Genomic DNA, 21,061 nt, shown 5'->3' on the forward strand with positions numbered 1-21,061 from the left:
GGCAACACTCGTTGGTTCGTATTCCTCGGCGACCGCATTCCCAGCAAAATAGAACTCTGGGATTGCGACGTTCGTGTGGAAAATGCCCAGCTTGCGCACAATTCCTGCAGGCTAGTCTGAAGTTTGGCACTATTGACAAGTTCCCGAGGAACTATTTCCGGTACCACGGCGGCCGGTGTAAATGTTCGTCGGAGTGGTCGTGCTGTATCTTGGCGACCCGTTGGTGGTGCCCCTGAGTACGACCGGATCTGGTCGATTCTCTTCGGTGGTGACTGCAGTTTAGCCAGCATCCTTGGATGGCTTCCTGTGTCTCGATCGCGGGTGACTTCATAATTGACCGCCAAGGCGGTAAGTTGTTCCAGCGTTGTGAATTCCTGTCTCCTGGTAAACAGCTGATAGTCCGGCTGTAGATTTTCATAAATCCTTTCTAACTCCTGTTCTGAATTATATCCCGCTCAAAGCATCATCAATCATCATCTCCTGGTCGCTGGTGTCTGGTGCGGATCTCATCTTCGAGCCTCTGAAAGTACCTCGGTGGCAGGAAAAAGTCAAGAAATGCCTTCTTAAAGTTTGCCTAGGATTCTCCTAGTAGCTGGCTTGTCCGGGACCAGTGTTCGGCCATGTCTGTCAAAAGACCCGGGATATCCTGCGGTATCTTCTCCACGTTGACTTCGTAAGCTGTGGCTCGTTCCTCGAGGTGTTGAATGAACAGGATCGGGTCCGTTGTCCCGTCGAAGGTGATTCCCTAGTTTCTCAACTTTTCTGCTAGAGTTGCCGCTGTCATTTCCGGCTTTCTGGGAGAAATATCCCGCCTGGCAGGGTTGACTTCTATGTCGACACCTGCCTCAGCGGTGTTGGCGCGTCCCAGTGGGACATGGAGCTTAGTCGGACCCGCAGGGTTTGGGCTCGGCGTCTGTTGCTTCCGATCGCTGATCGCGGCCAATATTTCCGATTCGCATTCCTGGAGACGTTCGGCTATCTCCAAGACGTGAACGTCACGATTATTAAAGGCTGCCAACCGGCTCCTCATCTCCTCCACATTTCCAGTTCCGTCCAAGGCGAACTCCTTCAGAATTGCCTCCAATTCTCGCTTTCTGAGATACGAAATCCAACGTGCACCCATGTTTGCTAAAAATATTCAAACGAAGAACAAAAAAAAAACAGATTTTTGGTGCGGCGGAAAAATTTTAACGAGGGTCAAACCAAGCTCAAAAGTTTAAGAAAAATCAATGGTAAAAATGTTTATTTATTTGTTAACGGGTTAATAACTGCACAGTGGCGCGATGGCAACGACAGTAAGGCGTAAGACGACGATTTACATTTTTCTCGAAGGCGATGTAAAACTTGACGTAGCGCAAAATCTGTTGACTCGGCGACGATGGTTTTCAGATTCTCTTGCTATGATTCCGATGACTGTACTTGCAGTCGATTGCTGTGGATATGAGAGAGACGACGACGAGAGTGAAAATAAGATGGCTGAGCTGTGGGGAGTATGGATTAGCTTGTTCTCTTAAAATCTCGCGGCCTGACTGGTTCACCAATAGAGGGCCCGCTCTTTCCTCTTTACTATGCTTGTATTAGAGGTCTGCTTAAATTCATTCGAAAGTTGAATATATTTGAATTAATTCGAATTATCATGAATGAATTGAGTGACATCCCACAGTCAAATGAAAGCGAGTGAATTTGAATGATACTGAGTTTGACAATTTTCGACATTCAATTCAGATGAATTATACTGAAATATTGCTTAATATAAAACGACAAGGTAGGCATGTCAATAACATTCGAATCATTCGAGTTATTCGAGTTATTATTAGCAAAAATGAACAATCCTGTAAGTTTATTTGTTTCTTTCTTTTATTAATTTTATCAGTGTTTTGAAATAATGTGGTCTGTTAGGTCTTATCCACTGAAGAGCTTTAGGAAACAAAGCAGAAACTTCTCGATGGAGTATATACCTTAAGTATGAAGAGAGAAAGAAGCAAGGTGTGGGACTTGTTTTCAAATATTATAAACGGAAAAAAGGAAGAAGTCCATGGCGTTGACGCCTGCAACATTTGCAAAAGTGTTTTTAAGTTTGGAGCAAGCACATCCAACTTAGGGCCGGTTTCTCGAGTGCCGGCTAACATTTCTCGAACAGGTAAAGTCCCTGCTAAGGCATTTTGGCTTTCTCGAGCAACAATGTGAGAGCTAACTTTGACAGGGACTCGGAGCCCCTGTTAAGCGTTTTCGACTCGATAGAATGACAGCTGATTTCCCAAAGCCAACTAAGACTAAGAAACGAAATCACAGCTGACTTTTCCTTTGAATTATACCCAAACAGCTGATGAAATAATCGAAGCACGCCATTTTTTGCCCTTCACAGCACAATTCTGTGCGTTAACAGCACTCTGTAATTGTTTCTCGTTCAGATAAATTAAAGCAGTCGAGAAAGCGGATTTGCTTTTACGAACAGTTTGGTCTTTAAGTTTTTCGAACAGATAGCTATCAGGGACTTTGACAGGGACTCGAGAAACCGTCCCTTAGTAAAACATAAGTGTTACACACGAGTATCACAGACCACAGCTAACGTTTTCGAAGTCGATGTAAGCCAAGAAACCAAGCAGAAGGCTACTGCGCTAATGACGAAATGGACTATAGAGAACTGCCGCTCCTTTAAAATTGTTCAGGATTCTGGGTTGAAGGACTTCGCTAAATTTCTTATAGAAGTCGGTGCCACGTTTGGTGCCAACGTAGATGTTAACAAGCTGTTGCCTCATCCTACAACAATATCGCGAAACATTTCCAAGATATTTCAATTGCATGTTGGCCCAATCAAGGAGGAAATTTTGAAATACAAATGTTTCGGTTATTCGTTGACTAGCGAAGTATCGACCGACAACTTCTTAAAATGCTCATACTTATCTTGCACGGTGAACTATATAAAAGAAGGACTTCTAGTAGATCGCCTAATGGCGATGAAATCCATGAAAGGAGATTCCTGCACAGGTATGCAAACGCTTAAATAAAGCATTCGTTTCTTTTTTTAATAATTTAACTTTAAAAAAAGGCATAAATATTCGAGAATTTGACGAATTTGCGGAATATATTGATTTCCCAGATATTTCTGACAATGCAGATCAAGTGGAGAGTGAAATCAGAAGCTATTCGAACACAAACGTGATTAACTCGCCAGAGTTCAATTGCCTTGAATGGTGGAACTCCCAAAAGCATATTTTTCCTCGCGGCAAAATTTTGTGTATACCAGCTAGTAGTGCTGCATCCTGCTGCATAATTGCCACTAACGCGGACAGCATTAATAAAATTATGTTTTTACACGCCAATATAAATAAATCTTAAACAATTAAAAAAAATGTTTTTTTTTGATTTTTTTACTTTAATATTATCAATTTATGATTTTGTTCTATTTGATGCACTACAAGCCCTGTCCTTTGATATTTTTTTTTATAGAATTAACTCGAATGAACTCAGTCAGAACTGTCATTTTGTTTCATTCCCATTCGGGCGATATAGCTTGAATGTTGTGAGACTGAGTCTAAGGTGTTCATTCAAATTCTATTGAAATTTCACTCATTCACACTCATTCATAAGGAACATGAATGATTCATTGGGCGATTTGAATGCATTCATGCAGACCTCTAGCTTGTATGCGACTCACGTGATCTGTTGGCCACGTGGTCTGTTACCTCTGACAACCCCTCGTTTTAGGTTATGTTTGGTCTTGATTACATATATATATTTCTTGATTTCTGGTTCTCGATTTGCATGTCCCTCGATATTTATTCCTCTCCTTGCATACTCACTTGAACAAAAATCGCTTTTATATGGCTGTACCCCAAAAAAACACAAATCGAAGAAAGTAACCAGATGGGTCTTTAGGCCATATAATCATCTAAAATTCGTAAGCCCCAAGTCCCTGTTCGGGTGCCAGACTGTGAAGTAGTTTCTTCGGCTGGGGTGAAGCTCGGTCACGCCAGGATCTCTTTACAGACAAATTTATAAAGATTGAGACTAGGGTCTTCATTGAGCGGTGGGCTGACGTGAGATGTAGTGTGTCAGCCACCGGGTTACTGAGTAAAACACAGTTTCGATTTGATTTGGGCATCAACGAAGAGCGAAGGGGGGGTTCGGCGGTAGCGCGTACTAGGTCTGGCTCGCAGCACGCGCCACTAGGAGACCGAGAGGGAATCGATTAGGGGACGCCTGGCAATTCTAGGCCATGTGGCTGCATGGAAATTCGCCAGCACTCGCTGTCGGACAAAGTTATGCGGTCGGCTGAGCCTGACCTCTGACAAAATATCTGGTTAAATAAATCGCGGGTGGTACCGTTGGAAGGCATTTTGAGGCGGTTCAAGTGTGGGCAAGAAAATATAGTGGGTTTTCTAGGCTTCAAGTTAATCTTTGCTGTTTATTAGGATCTTGAACATTTTTTTCTTTAAATATTTGCTTTGACAAAGATATAGATAAGTTTTCGTGGTATTCTAGATTTATTTATATGTATACAGTATTTGGGATGTGAGTTCTTCATGTTTGGCTAAAGTGTTTTATATTTCGCATTTTTGGCGTTTTGAGGTTAGGTTTTCAGTTTCATTAGGGTTACATGGTGTTAGGTTTTATCTAAGCAAAGGTTATGGCTGACCTAGCCGGATTCTACCCAGTGATACCGCATCGAGGCCTGCCGAGATTTCTAAGTGCACATACTGCCCCTTTTGGCTGGCCTGGCGTCGCTGGCCACTCGTGGCGGTCTCACTGATTTGGCACTCACCCGTCTCGCTCTCGCCCACACACACACACGTATAACCTTGGTCCTGTCTTATGCATACCTGGCGTCAAGTACACCAAATAGTCAGTTAGCCACGTTACCTACTACATCGAGTGGTGATCTTCGCTGTCGGGAATGGTTGATCTTGTAGCTCGCCATATACATGTTGAAAATGCTCAAATATCGAGTTGCATGAGTTTTCGTTATGGAGCTCAGAACACTTGTGCCTGAGTTCCTTAATCCCAGTATATGAAGAATATATTCATATCGCTCCAATATGGTTTCAAATCATAATACGCAATGATGGTCCATTCCGAAACTGCCGTTCTTGCAGTGCCGAGTCGTTCATAGAATATTCCGGGCTGATTGGCAAACTGAGTTACATTTGTTGGCTGCCCCACTGCGAGCGGAAGAATAAGTAGCATTGCTAATAACGTTGGTAGAACTGGAATTTTTACTTTCTTTCTTTTTGGGACCTCTTCTGAAACTATTGCTCCTTCGATGGAAATGTTAGACCGCTTTGTCGATACTTCTACTTTAAGAAACGGCACAAGCCGCGTGATTGGTCGCTGAAATACGCCAGACGCAGTTTTTACGTCTACTACGCGTACGTAATTATCTTTGCCAGGATATGTCTATTTTTCCCATCGGACAACTCATCACCGGCAGGTTATTTTCTTTTATTAATACAAGGAGCCCTTCTTTGACGATCTGCGACATGGTCTTCCATTTGTTGCGCATTTGAAGCTCTTTAAGGTATTCCATTGACCACTGCTTCCAGAATGCGTGCTTAAGTCTGGACACTAATTCCCATCTTTTTTGGGACCTCTTCTGAAACAATTGCTTCTTCGATGGAAATGTTAGACCGCTTGTCGATACTTCTACTTTAAGAAGTGGAGCAAGCCGCGTGATTGGTCGCAGAAATACGCCAGATGCAGTTTTTACGTCTACTACACGTACTTAATTATCTTTGCTAGGATATCTCTTTACTATTTTTCCCATCGGCCAACTCATCACCGGCAGGTTATCTTCTTTTATTAATACAAGTAGCCCTTCTTTGACGTTGTTGCGCATTTGAAGCTCTTTAAGGTATTCCATTGACCACTGCTTCCAGAATGCGTGCTTAAGTTTGGACACTAATTCCCATCTTTTTACCAATGTTTTGTTGGTTGGGGAGAGATGTACATGGGGTGGGGCCGTTAGAGGCTCACCAATCAGAAAATGACCTGGGGTTAATGCAGACACATCCGTAGGATCGGACGACATGGGTGTAATAGGTCGAGAATTAAGAATTGCTTCGATTTCCACTATTACAGTGTTAAGCTCCTCAAATGTCAATGATGCGGTGGCTGTGTCTGATACTAGTAACCGTTTCGCAGATTTTACTGCAGCTTCCCACAGCCCGCCGAACGATGGAGCTCGGGGCGGTATGAACTTAAAATCCACCTGTCTCTGATTGCAATGGTGGATGATCTGGGCTTGCGCCTTATCCGTGAAGATCGCTTCTTCTAAGGCCTTTAGTTTATTGTTGGCGCCGACGAAGTTGGTTGCACTATCGCAGTGGATGGTCTGACACCTTCCACGTCGACTCATGAACTGTCGAAGAGCTCCTAAGAATGCATCTGTTGTTTGGTCCCTTACCAACTCTAGATTTTTATTTATTTATTTATTTATTTAAAGTTAGCAAATATCTGCCAACATAAACATAGTACCCTACTCACATCAAGTGGAAGGGGGCAGGGACAGGTAAGTTAGGATGTTTGTTACAATTAAATTAACAGAGCATTCCGAGAATATCAAAAAATACAGTTCATTATATTGCGAACATAAAACGCGAAATGGATCATGTAACTCAAAGTTAGTTTTACAAATATCGAGGGCAATTGGTCGAAAGTGCCGAGTAGACCTTACAGGAATGGAGAAACGAATTTGACCAAGAAGGTAGCTTGAATTTACAAGTCCAGTAATTAATTTGTGCAGGAACATAACACCATGGCACGTTCGACGATCCTTGAGGGAGGGCAGGTTAAGTAGACGCAGTCTATCCACGTACGATGGCAGGTGTCGATGTGTTTCCCAGTTTAAACCACGTAGAGCAAACAAAAGGAACTGTTTCTGTACCGACTCGATAAGGTCCTGATAAATGGTATATTGGGGTGACCAAACACACGAGCAGTATTCAAGAATTGGACGAACCAAGGAAATGTATAAATGTTTTGTGGTGTAGGGGTCCTCAAATTCCTTCGACCAACGCTTAACAAAGGCAAAAACGCCTTTTGCTTTACTAACTATTATACCAATGTGATTAGAGAAATTTAAGTTGTGGTTGAATAACACTCCAAGGTCTGTAACGGAATTTATGCGTTCAAGTTCATTCGACCCAATAGAATATGTAGTTAGGAGAAGCTTCTTCCGATAAAAGGACATAAAGTTACATTTAGAATTGTTCAAAAACAACAAATTTTGGATGCACCATGAATTCAGATTGTTCAGATCAGCTTGCAAAAGTGCCTGGGAATCGGGATTCGATAACGGCAAACAGAGTTTTACGTCGTCAGCATACATCATAACATGAGCAGAGAGAACAACTTGGGGCAAGTCATTTATGAAAATTCCAAACAGTAAGGGTCCAAGGTGGCTCCCTTGCGGAACACCAGAGGTCACGTGAACAAGGTTTGAGACTGTGCTTTTAAAAGCAATTCTTTGAGTTCGGTTCGTCAGGTAGGCCGAGATCCACTTAGTCAACGTGATCGGGAATCCTAATAGTGTTAATTTTTTCAATAATAACTGATGGTTCACGGAATCGAAGGCTTTACTGAAGTCCGTAAAAATAACATCGGTTTGATTATCATTTTTAAAAGCGCTTCTGATGACTGAAGTAAACTCAAGAAGATTTGTAGTCGTTGATCTTCGTTTCATAAAGCCATGCTGAGTTGGGGACATTACTGAGCTGCATTGGTGCTGTAGCTGAGCGGTAATAAGCTGTTCGAAAAACTTGGGAATTGCGCTTAGTTTAGCAATACCACGGTAGTTTTTAATGTCCGACTTGCTTCCCTTTTTATGAAGTGGAATGATAAAAGATTCCTTCCAAACTTCAGGGAAAAATGAATGAAGGAGGGATATTTGAAACAGTTTAGATAGCGGTTTGCACAAGGCATCAGCACATTTTTTTAAGATACAGCTCGGTACAAGATCAGGGCCAGAAGAGAAAGACGTCTTGATTGTGTGCAAATTTTGTAAAACATCGTCCTCACTAATTAGGGGAGTGAAAAAGCAGTTGGAATGAGGTAGAGGGTATGGGTAGGAAGAGGTGTTATCGTAACTAAAAGAAGAGTACGTGGACTGGAAGAATTGTGCGAATAAGTTCGCAATATCGGAGTCGCTAGAGGCGGATATTGTATCAAGATGAAGGCATGATGGAAATAGTTGCGATTTTCGTTTCGAATTAACAAATGCGAAGAACTGCTTGGGATTGTCTTGGAATTCGATTCTGCAACGGTTTAGGTAACTGTTGTAACAATCGGAATTGTGGACTAAAAAATTGGAACGAGCAATTAGATACCTAGAATGGTCAACTTGCAGCCCAGTTCTCTTATATTTCTTAAAAAGTCTAGACATGGTGTTTTTAAGGAAAGAGAGTCGACGAGAGAACCACGGAGGCTTATGAGACGCGTTTCCAGTGGGAAATGAAGGAACGAACTTATCGAAGGCTAAATATAGTAAGCTATAAAACTGTTCTACAATATGTGAGGGATTATCATTTGCATCCATAAAAGACCAATCAAGTTGGGATAAATGCCTATTCATTTCAGCAAATTTAGCTCTACGAAAACAGCGAAAAGTTGCTGGTTCGATTTCGGGACATGACAGTAAAGGAGCTGATGCTTCTAAAGTAACCTCAAGTGTGGGATGATACGCATCTTCAGGATTGGAGAGAGGGCTAATTCGAGTTACATATGCATTTGCGAACTCCGAGGCAAAAATAAGGTCTAGAACTTTGCTAGAGCAGTTAATGACTGAGTTCAGTTGACCTAATGAAAGATCAATAAGACCGTGTACAAACTCATGCGCTGTGGTAGGCACAAGAGCACTTGAATCAGTTGAGGGCATCCAAGAAAGGGCGGGGAGATTAAAGTCACCCATAACAATAAGATGATCGTTATCGCCAAGGGTAGTATGAATACTCTGTATTTGATCCAAGTGTCGGAGGTAGAGGCTAATATCAGACCGGGGAGGAATGTATGAGCATGATACGAAAACAAAATAATCATGAAGCTTAATCCGAACAGCGACAAACTCTAATGTACTATCCGTACCAATTATCGGAATACGTTGAGAGACAAGATTGGACTTGACGGCAATGAGAACACCACCGCCAAGACGCACTGAGCGGTCACATCTATAGATAACATAATTACCAGCATAGATTTCGCAGTCAGACACAGAAGAATTAAGCCACGTTTCGGTAAAAGCGATCACATTGGCATTAAAGGAGACACTGTTCACGTGCAGTTTACTAAGTTTGCCCAATAAACTGCGAACGTTCTGGTAGTGTAGAGAAAAAGAATTATTTAGTTTTTTGAAGCATTGGTTGAAGGAATCTGAGGCCCGTGAACCCGAGGATTGTGCTTGTGTACATATTCGTGAACAATTACATGTTCAGGCCATATAGAAACATCTAGAACCTTATCAAGATGTTCCTCAGGAAGTCCAATTTTAAACGAAGATATCTCACGTCTCTGCTTAAACTTGAACTTCAAGACGGTAAGTACGGATCGAGAAACATTCAGTTTGCTGCTCAGGTAGTTTTTGACGTCCTCTTCAGAAGCGCCAGGATTAAGGCGGGAGACAAAAATTAGTTTTTTTTGTGCAACGCCCGATAAGGGCATGGGAACCCTTTGCGCTACTCCACATAAGGTTGACTGTGATGGGCTCGTGTTCGTATTAGCAGGCGTCAAAATTATGCCAGAGCCAACTGCAGCAGCATGCGACGTAGATGCCTGGTCAAAGTTGACGGGATGTAGATCAGCAGGTGCGATGGGATCGGGCGGTCCAAAGGAGGCCGCGGCAGGTGTAAGTCCAGGGGAGGCGTCTGCCGCGCAGCCGTCAGTAACAACAGTAGAGGCATTACTGGTAGCCAAGCGGTAGGATTCCAGTGTTGGAACATAACCAGAGCTGACAGCAGTACACAGTGGTTTCCCCCATAGGCCAAAATTCAAAAAATCGATAGAACCCAAAATTGGCAAAGATTATGCAAATTTTCTCTAAAATGCTCAAGCTTTTTCGTGGCATACCAGATTTTTCTGGAAAACTTTCGGTACTTTCTAAAAATAGACCTAAAGTCGTGAGCACGTGTTTAGTTGCAAAGCAAAACTGCGCGCATCACTAACTTTAAAAGCGTGTATTTCTTAAATTACGTGTCCAAATTAATATTCTGTGATATGGATTTTGAAGTTAAAGTTATTATTTTTAAGTTTCAATATTAATAAAAGCTAACTTGTGTTGTCCTTATTATGAAATTACTTTCTAATGTTTTTAGCAGCTGTTGTATTCGTCTTTTTATGTTTACTTAAAGTTTTAACTGTGTTCCCCCAAGATTTTCCGATTCATTTTTTATTCAGTGTAATTGTTAATACCTTAAGGTATAAAAAAAGTTAAAGCTAGCTGCAGATACTTGCAGATGTGTCCATAATCAACAATCTACTAACAGCCTCTATTTTTGTCTTTAAGGTCAAATCAGCTGTTTATTGTGTTCTTTATTCGTGTTTCGTGTTTTTATTAGGTTCAAATTGTAATTTTTGTTTTCTTTTGCTATTATTGGATTTTTTGTTTATTATTATTACTGGGTTTTTTTATTTTTAAGTAATTTACAGGTAATAATCAAAACTAACGGATTAATATTTGTGGACGGACAAGAACCCGAAGGCATGGTTTCTTATCCGCTTAAATATAATTTAAATGCAATAATACTTTAATAAAAAAAAATTTGAAACTGAAAATAGCTACGTGTTTCAAATTTGGTCCGATATTTTGTATGGAAGCTATAGGACATAGTCGGGCGACATGTCCAATTTTTTGTTGCTATAATTAAAATATTTTTATAGAATTTTGGGAAAAATTTCGTAACGATATAACAACTAGAAGTATTTTTGGCCGCGGCTCCCATACAAGCGAAACCACTGTGCAGTAGAAGCAGTAGATGAATGAGCCGTGGATTGCAGACAAGAAGATGCTCCGGTGTCCGGTCCAGAATCGGCAGCAACGGGAACGTGATCCGAGGTAGCGACAGCATTGTGGGACGCAGCTGCCAGGATTCGGCCTTTAAAGTTGGATTCAGCCTTTTCAAACCTATTAAATAAGTCCTTAAATCCAGCTAGTAAGGACTGGTACTCCAGATCAGTTTGCCTTATGAAAGCCATAATATTGACTTTAATATGATGGCAACTGGGGCAGGTCCAATCCAGGCCAGAATTGGATTTAGTACGGTCTGCGACTAGACCAGCACTGTGTCCAAGGTCGGCACATTTAGGGTGAGCAATGTTATTACACAGCCAGCAACCAATTGTGGGTTGGCGGGAGGTGATTTTGCCATTTAAAAGGCAAGGTTTCATGCAGCAGGCAGACATAGCGAAATAATTGAGAAAATTGTCAATTAAATACGTGTAGAAAACAACGTAGATTTAGATGTAGATGTAGAAAGCGCAGCTTGCAGTTTGGTCAGTGATAAGCTTTCCGCGCGTGTGATGCTCGCGCCGAAACGATAAGAGAGCAAATGCACTAACAACAACACCAGTGTAGAAGTTTGCGGTAAACTCGAGAATAGAGTAGAACAACAAAGCAAAAACACAAAACGTTTTCTGATTATATTGTAATCATTCGAATTACGTATAAAGTCACTGTCTTTTAGCTATCAAAACTTGTCAGTATGATAAAGATCACCGAAAAATTGTCAGATGTCCGGATTCGGCATTAATCGATGTAGTTTACACGGGTAAAGTTCGATCAGATGGAGGAGCGATAAAGTACACGTCCGACTACGACGACGATTGACATGGTAATGTGATAGATGTACTGCCTTCGTAGCGAAACAGCAGAAAACTGCAATAAACGCCTTGTCTGGTCTCTTTCCACGGAGTTTATGGTGAATCCAAATTGGCCCGTAGTAATCAACACCAGAATTGAAGAATGGTCGAGCTTGTGTTACTCGGTCGACTGGCAGATTGCCCATGATTTGTTGCATTAGTTTGGGCTTGACACAACAGTGTATATTGCTTCTCGCCATTGTTTTATCATTTATAATCCAATGCAATGCATGTTCTCTTCATGCATTTCTCGAACCAGCATTCTTATTATTGGATCATTGTAAGAAAGTAAGATTTGATGATTTGCGTTATACGGGAGTTTAGATTCTTCTAATCTCCCTCCGACTCTGATGAGGCTATCCTTGCCGATTATGGGGGATAGAGAGACGAGAGCGCTCTTTTTGTCCACTGCCTTGTGGGCAACAAGTTGCTTGTACTCACATGCGAAGTCAATTTTCTGAATGGTGCGCAGTATGATAGTACGAGCGTGAGTTAGTTCACCAATGCGTAGGGTGGTTGTACTTAATCTGTTTCTTTTGTAACAGAAACGCATCATATATGCCACAATTCGTTGTAGTTTTTGTAAACTATTGCTATGGTTGCAATTATAAAGCTATTTCCCTGTCTGATCCTGACATGCTGGAAGACTCACTTGTTTTGTTCGCCGTTCAAGATTACTTGGACCGATTACGGGCATCTTGATCCATTTGTCACTTGAACCGCGTAGAAAAAGTGGTCCATACAGCCAGAGGGTATGTTCTGTTAATTTGCTGGCTGCAATTCCTCTTGATAGCACATCTGCTGGATTGTTTGCCATGGACACTTGTCGCCATTGAGATGGATCTGAGACAGCTTGGACTTTTGCTATACGACTCGAGACGAACGTGTGGTATGCGGCCGACGATGCGTTTATCCAGGACAAAACTACAGTTGAATCAGTCCAGAAGTATCCAGAAGCTCTTTCGATCGGTAATCGCAAATCCTTTCTTACTCTGTTTGTTAGTTCCGCGAGCCACTCGTGACTTGAAGCACAGAAGTCGTACCGATTTTTGATTGTTTTTGTAGGTAGGTATGCTAGGTATGTGTAGGTATACACTGCTGCTCCGTACGCACGCTCTGATGCATCCACAAATGTGTGTACTTCTTGATGGACTGGAACCTTTCCATTATAGATATGCCTAGGAATTTGCATACTGTTTAATACTTGCAGATCCGATCGATAGTTCTTCCAATTATTTTGAAGCTCTTGAGAGAGCTCATCGTCCCAACTCAGGTTCAGTGTCCAAAGCGTTTGCATAAATATTTTTGCCTTTACTACCACGGGGGCAAATAGTCCAAGTGGGTCAAAAATTTTTGCTGACTCAGAACTTACCACGCGTTTGGTGATGATTGACGCCTCGCTTTTCTGGCATCGCCCACACAGTTGATCCCTTTGTGGCATCCATACAAAACCCAACGTCTTGGAACTGTAGTGTTTCATCTAGCTTGACGGTTTTGATGGTGTCTGCTTCGGAAACGTCTGTTAGAATTTGCCCATTATTGGAGCGCCATTTTTGGAGCTTGAAACCGGATGGTAACAATATTTTATTTAATTCCTTTTGAATTTGGACTGCTCCCGCAACGCTGTTTGCTCCAGTAAGACAGTCATCTACGTAGAAATCGTGCTTTAGAACAGACGACCAAAGCGGGAATTGCTCCTTTGCCTTCTCGGACAAGTAATCTAAGCATTTTGTTGCTAGGAATGGGGCTGACGTTGTACCGTACGTGACGGTTTTGAGCCGGTAATATTTAAGATCATCTGATGGATTCTTTCTTAAGACGACTAGTTGATGATACTGATCGTCAGGATGTATCCACACCAGCCGATACATTTTCTTTATGTCCGCTGTAAACACGTATTTATGAGTGCGGAAGCGTAATAGAATTGCAAATAGCTCGCTTTGCACAATGGGTCCAGCATAGAGTATGTCGTTCAAAAACTTGTTGCTGGTAGTTTTGCATGGAGCGTCGAATACTACCCTTAACTTTGTTGTACTGCTTTCCGGCTTTAGCACACAGTGGTGTGGAATGAAGTAGTGATTAGCGGGTATATCTGCTTGGTGCACTTGTTTCATGTGTCCGAGTGCTTCGTATTCATCCATGAAGTCCACGTAGCCTTTCCAGACTTCAGGTGACGTTCTTCTTTCCAGAGCCAGAAATCTACTCGTGGCTGTTTTCTGTGATGCCCCCAGGTCTGAAGACTCTTCAGAAAATAGGAGTTTCACAACAAATTTGCCATCTTTTGCTACTCCCAAGTTTCCTACGAAGTGCATTTCGCAATGAGCCTCTATTGGTGATCGATGCCTTTCCACGGTTTCAAGATTTTCTAGAGTCCAGAATCGTTCCAATCGTGTGTCGACTTCTTCGTCTGTAGCTGCGGCGGCACAAACGGCCGCTGAATCGTGATCCGAGGAGATCCTTCCGGAAATGATCCATCCAAGTTTTGTATTCTGAAGAACTGGTCCTCCTGCCTTTAGTATAGTCTGAATTGGCATGTAAATCTTTCCTGGCTTATCGAAATTTGGATCGGCTGGAGCTACGTTGCTTGGGATTTGTAGGCTTGCAGAATTTAATTGATGCGCCGGTTGATCAGCTATTATGTGTGGTAGGACAAAGGCTTTAATTTCTTGAGTGAAGGCGTTATGCATTGATTTTATTTGAACATTTGCTCTTGCTCTACTGGTTATTGGATTGCCTCCAATGCCCTCGATCCGTAAAGAAATTCCATTTAGTTTCAGTGATAGTTCTGAAGCCATTCGTTCGGAAATCAGATTTATTTGTGAGCCTGAATCTAGCAGCACTCTGAAGGTAGCAACATGACCATTGCTAGCCTTAACTGATTCTTTTACTGTGGCCCGCAAGTTTTAATTCTTGTTGCTTGCTGCACCTACAGTAGGTGAATGTTGATTGGATGATGCACCTGATGTGGTTTCCAGATGCAACAAAGTATGATGTTTCTTGTCGCACTTAAAACACGGGCGACCTCGGCAATCCTTTGCCTTGTGGTCATTGCTGAAGCAGTTGACACACAGTCATTGTTTTTGTACCCAATTAACTCGTTCGGGTATTGTTTTTTCTGGGGAAGTCATCACATTTATAGAGCCAGTGATTCCTTTTGCAAAATTGACAGCATGACAGCCTTTCCAGTACTGGCTGATGAGCATGTTGGACCCTTCTGTTCCTTTCATGATTGTTGTTCCTTTTTTCCTGTTCCAAGAAGTCGGATGCGCTGGTCCAGAAAGCTGAGCAGTGTGTCGAGATCCTGTAACTCTTGAGTCCCATCTAACGACTGCTCGTATAGGGCTCTGCTTGCAAGATCCAATTTTTACTTGATGATGGCAATCAATATTGTATCCCAAATGTATACGTCGATGCCCAGTCCCTTTAATGATGCTAAAGACTCGATAGTTGTAATGTACAACTCTTTTAATGACCTTGGATCGTCACTAACTGTGTTTTGATGCAGGAAACGATTGAGAATCGTGTCTGCCACATGTCGGTGATTGTTGTAGGAATCGACTAATATACCCCAGGCGCTGAGGTAATTTTCTTCCTTAAGATCGATGTGTCTTATCAATCTTTCAGCCTCTCCAGTTACGGTGGTTTTTAAGTTCCGTTTGAGTAGACCCCCATCGAATTTGGGGATGCTGACTCTGGGCAAATGCATATCTTTATTGCTAGAGGAGTTTGATTTAAGATATAAGATATCTTCAATTTCCTTTTCAAGGTTTAGGAAGGATTTCATGTCATATCCTCCCTTGCTTGGATCATCGTATTCTTCATGTACCGAGAAATGGATCTCTTACGTTTGTGCCCATAGTGATTTTATCAAATCACTTTTCACGGTCTTTCCCGTACCTTAATACTCTTTCAGTGCGCGCTTAATAGAATGTGATATTGCTTTTTGTCGACGGCATGCTGGTATTTGTTTCTTTGACTCTATCGTGGGCTGCTGAATGCTTGCAGGGTTTCCAGTTGGGTCTGGATTTACCTCGGCTTGGCTTGCTGATTGTTCCATGCCGTCCCGTATGATAGCTCCATATTTGTCGTATGACTCACGACAGTCGTTATAGAACTTCATGTATACTGTAGTTCTATACTTTCATTCTTTGTTAATCGACTCCAAGCGTCATCGAGTATGGTTAGTGTGTTTTCATAATAGTTCGGACTTGATTTCCTCTCCGATGAATCTTTCATAAAGTGGATGATAAATTTTGAGATTTCTTGACTGATCTCCTCTTGCACGTCTAGTGCTTCTGTGACTGCTTGCTCATCCATGTCACTCATATTTATTATCTTGTGTTTAAAAACTTCTGACCCGTTGGGAGTGTTTTATTTGCTTGTATAGCAGGATACGCTTCTATTCGCAACCGAATTGGTCAAAGAAGCTTTTAACTCTTATGAATTATTTGGGTGAATTTGATGACAGCAACTGTGGTGCTGAGTTCTCGTATTCTGAGAATGTTTAATTCTGGTTCAAAGTGTCGCCTGTTGACAACTTCGAGAATGTGTCCGGGATTGGATGATCTAAATCCGTTTACCGGGATAAGAAAAACGATTTTATTAAATCGTTGACGGAGCTGGTCGCCTTGTTGACCAGTCTTCCAACTTCTTGAGTCGACTTTGCTCAGGTGTCCTTAATCTGTCGCCTTGTTGACGACTTGGGAAAAAGGACTGGTATGGAAGATATCTCCAACGTTATGTTCTCGGGTGTGATCTCTTGGTGAGATCACGTCGGGGTCATACAGTACATAAACTGTCTGCCTGAAGTCGTCGCAACTAAAACTTGAACCAGTTGGACTAAGGATGGCATATAAGTATCTGAAGACTAGAGCGACAGACTCTGTTGAATGCAAAATGAGTAAAACTTGATTGTAGGAGTCAAAATTGTTACTGATTTTATTGTATAAACTTAACGGTATTTATAGGTAAACAGTGCATAGGTTAACAGAATAGGTATAAAGCAAAGTGTCGGTTATTATGCATTATTGGCAATTGGAGCAAACCAAGTTACAATTCAGCAGAATAAGCTTGTGCCAATAAGTGGGTCATTGATAATGTTGCTGACGGCTTAACCCGATATGACCGAATCTCAACATCAATTTTAAATACCCTCGTACAAAGTCACAAGATCCTCCTTGCAGATCCTGATAAAAAGTAAGCATACACAACTAAAGTTGTAGGCGAGATCAGAACTTCACCAGACTCGCAGTTTACGGAAAACACTACCCATCCCAATATCATAAAAACAAGAAGTAAAAAACAAATAATTGAGATGCTAAAAGATGGCAATATAAGGCCCTCAAGATCACCATATAATGCACCACTCTGGGTGGTTCCGAAGAAGTCCGGTCAGTCCAAAGAAAAAAAGTACAGATTGGTAATCGACTATAGGAAACTTAACTATCTCAGATCGGTATCCGATCCCCGAAACTGGCGAAATTATTGCACAGCTTGGTGACAACAAGTATTTCTTGGTATTAGATTTTAAAAGTGGCTTTCATTAACTATCACTGAAAGATACGAACATTCGCTGTAAACAGCGAAAAATATAAATTCACAAGACTTCCGTTCGGCCTAAAAAATTCTACATCCTTTTTTTAAAGGGCTTTAGATGACATATTGAGGAAATACACAGGGAAAACTTGCTACGTTTACGTAGACGACATTATAGTCTTTAGCCTAGTACTCAGTTCGGCTAAGAGTTTTACTAGTCGAAAAATATTAATCTGTTTGTGGGACCGAAGTTTTCGGAGTTCATCCGCAATGCATTTAGCATGGTCTTATTCTCAGCAAACAAATCAACTGGCGCCAATTTTAAAATATTACTAAACGTTGAGCCTGAGCTTGCGATCCAGCTTTAAATTCGCTTTTGGAATAGCGATATGTATTGAAGCAACTCCTACAGGCAGTTTTCCATTGGTTTTTGTGGTTTTCCTTCCATCTATAAATTGTTATTGGCACACCGCTTCTGCACAAACACAGCCCAAAATCAAATTTTGTATTCTTTGGGCCGCGGCTAAAGACGTTCATCGGAATTCATCCGCTAAATCTGGTATTTTTTCGGTATTTCCTTATCATTTCCTTATCTTAACTGAGTACCGCGGTGAAATGCCATTTTTTCAAAAACAAAGTACACACAAAAAAATTTGCTTGGTAAAATTGACCAATGAAGATAGTTTAGTAACTATAAATAATATTAGGGGAGAAGGGGGCTCAAATAGTACAAGGGCAAGAATAGTATGTGGCCCTAGCGGCCAAATGGCTCGTTTAAATAACGCGCCGCGTTTACTGAAAGTTCCTTAGAACATCAGAGGACTGCATTAAAAATTGGAGCTTAAAGCGTCATAAGTTGAAAAAATTGCGAACCAATTTTCGTCAATGTCAAATTCCTGAAAATCGTCTCATTATGTTCGGGATACTTCATTGGACATTGGACGCTCGCGAGATTTTTTGAAAAAATTATTATCTGAAAGCCAATTTCATGCCCAATTTCTTACTAAATATTTTCTTGGTCTTCAATCTTCGTGGTATTTAGCCGAACTTTAAAATTTCCATTTGAGATGAAAATGGTTGAGGATACTATATGATAACATATGGTCTTTAATTTATTTCTTACTAGCAGGGTCTGTAGCCCGCAGCTTCGCCTGCGAAAATTAAAATTGAAAATTAAGCATTGCTTTATCTTTGGTACTTATTTTAAATTTAAAAAATTCCTAATTTTTATTCTATAATCCGAGAAAAGATTTTATCAGAACTTTTTCCCTTGATATCCGTAAAAACAAAAATATTTTGTCCTTTGAAAACTACTTAAAAAACATGTGTCTTTTTTAAATCTTTTTAAAATTATTATGGATTGTTTGCATAAGTTAACAGATGGACAAAACAGAAACAAACAGATTCCTTTTTTGACACAAATCCTTGCACTAATTTCATTCAAAACATTAGTATTTTGTCCAAAACATATTATTTAAATTTAGAATGTCATACTGCAATGAGCATGTAATTAAATTCCCAATCCATTGCCGTTTAAGCCTAGAAACATTATTTGAAAAAAATTCTTTAAGAAAAAAATAGATAGGATACGAATTTGATTAAATTTACATGTTAACAAGAGAGAACGCTATAGTCGGGTTGGTGTCCCGACTATCTAATACCCGTCACTCCGCTAAAGGGAGTGCGAACGCTGTGTCGGGTTGGTGTCCCGACTAATAATCGTAACTCAGCTAAAGGGAGTGCGAGGGAGATAGATATATAATTTTTGATTGCGTATAACTTTTTAATGAATGGTCCGATTTGAAAAATGTCTTCTACATTTCGATAGGTATAAATATACACAACAAAATTGCATTTATATTTCTCGGAAATCTTTAAGGATGTGGGCGCAGGACCCATTTTAAAATCGTTAGTGGGCGATTGTGGGCGTTAGAGGGGGCGTGGCGCTCGGCTAAAATAAACTTGCGCTGCGTAGGAAGCCAAAGAATATGTGTGGGAAATCTCAACCTTCTAGCTTTTGTAGTTTCTGAGATCTCAGCGTTCATACAGACGGACAGACGGACAGACGGACGGACAGACGGACATGGCTAGATCGACTCGGCTAGTGACCCTGATCAAGAATATATATACTTTATGGGGTCGGAAACGCTTCCTTCTAGCTGTTACATACTTTTGCACGAATCTAGTATACCCTTTTACTGCATACTCCAAATTACTGCATTTTACCATTGATATTTTGTTTCAGTATTTTTGTTTTCGCATTAATTTTTCACCTTGATTAGAATTATGTTAATAATAAGGAAGGCAGGTAGGCGGGGAAGCCGTGAATCAAATTGTTATACCCTTGCAGAGGGTATTATGATTTCAGTCAGAAGTTTGCAACGCAGTGAAGGAGACGTTTCCGACCCCATAAAGTATATATATTCTTGATCAGCATCACAAGACGAGTCAATCTAGCCATGTCCGTCTGTCCGTCCGTCTGTCCGTCTGTCCGTCTGTCTGTTTCTACGCAAACTAGTCTCTCAGTTTTTGAGCTATCGGGACAAAACTTTCGCAAAAGTCTTCTTTCTATTGCAGGTAGTATATATGTCGGAGCCGGATCGGACAACTATATCTTATAGCTCCCATAGGAACAATCGAAAAAAAAAAACTTTAAAAAATTCTAGCTTCGGTGTTTTTTGAAATATTACTTTCTACTTTTGGGGATGTTATTTTTTAAATATTTCTGAATTTCGAATTAATTATTTAAAAAATCGGACTACTATATCATATAGCTGCCATAGGAACGATCGGAAAATTAATGGAAAAGTAATAGAAAATAAATTCTAGCTTCTTTGGTTTTTATTGTATTATCTTCTACTCTAGGATATGACTCTTTTTAAATATTTCCGAATTTCAATTTTAATTTAATCAAAATCGGACGACTATATCATATAGCTGCCATAGGAACGATCGGAAAATTAATGGAAAAGTAATAGGAAATAAATTCTAGCTTCTTTGGTTTTTATTGTATTATCTTCTACTCTAGGATATGACTCTTTTTAAATATTTCCGAATTTCAATTTTAATTTGATCAAAATCGGACGACTATATCATATAGCTGCCATAGGAACGATCGGAAAATTAATGAGAAATATTAGAAAATTGAACATTTTTGCGATTTGTTAATTAATAGGAATGATCTGCAAGGGTATATAAGCTTCGGCTGGCCGAAGCTAGCTTCCTTTCTTGTTTAAACATTTGAATTTGTTTAAACAATATGAGGCACGTGTAATAAAGAGCAAGAGAATCAATTGGTTTGAATATTTAATGTTCTTTTAATATTATCAATGCGATTTGAATTTTAGTTCACAAAAATCGGTTACAAAATGTCTTATGTAAGTATGTTGTGGAAATGTAAATGAAATATTCTTTTAGCAAAAGGATATCAGTATTATCTTGAATTTGAATTTGATCGAATCTCAATTCCTTAGTCAGCTGCAATGCACACACAATAACGTACACACGCATATACATATGTATCTAATGGCTGTGTGTGTAAAATACGCATTTTTTGGATATATTTATTTTGTGCGTGTGTGTGTACATAGCAGAGCAAATAATTGTTTGTTTTTGTTTGTTCGCAACTAGCAGTACTCAACCCAACCAGGTTTCAGCATATGTCAAGCAAGTCGTAACTAGC

The 21,061-nt window shown here is 40.6% G+C and overlaps 1 protein-coding gene across 1 annotated transcript; it reads right to left on the reverse strand.

Moving 5' to 3' along the window:
* Positions 1-4,998: 4,998 nt before the first annotated feature.
* On the reverse strand, positions 4,999-14,893 carry LOC138912138 (uncharacterized). The gene is made up of 6 exons (XM_070211997.1): positions 14,775-14,893; positions 13,217-14,685; positions 10,931-11,110; positions 9,498-9,854; positions 5,974-6,372; positions 4,999-5,162 (listed from the first exon to the last, which is right to left on the reverse strand). Exons 1-6 carry the CDS (start codon positions 14,891-14,893, stop codon positions 4,999-5,001), a joined length of 2,688 nt encoding a protein of 895 aa, XP_070068098.1.
* Positions 14,894-21,061: the final 6,168 nt, after the last annotated feature.

Source organism: Drosophila takahashii, chromosome 2R (genome assembly GCF_030179915.1).
Source record: "Drosophila takahashii strain IR98-3 E-12201 chromosome 2R, DtakHiC1v2, whole genome shotgun sequence".
In the NCBI taxonomy this organism is placed as follows: domain Eukaryota; kingdom Metazoa; phylum Arthropoda; class Insecta; order Diptera; family Drosophilidae; genus Drosophila; species Drosophila takahashii.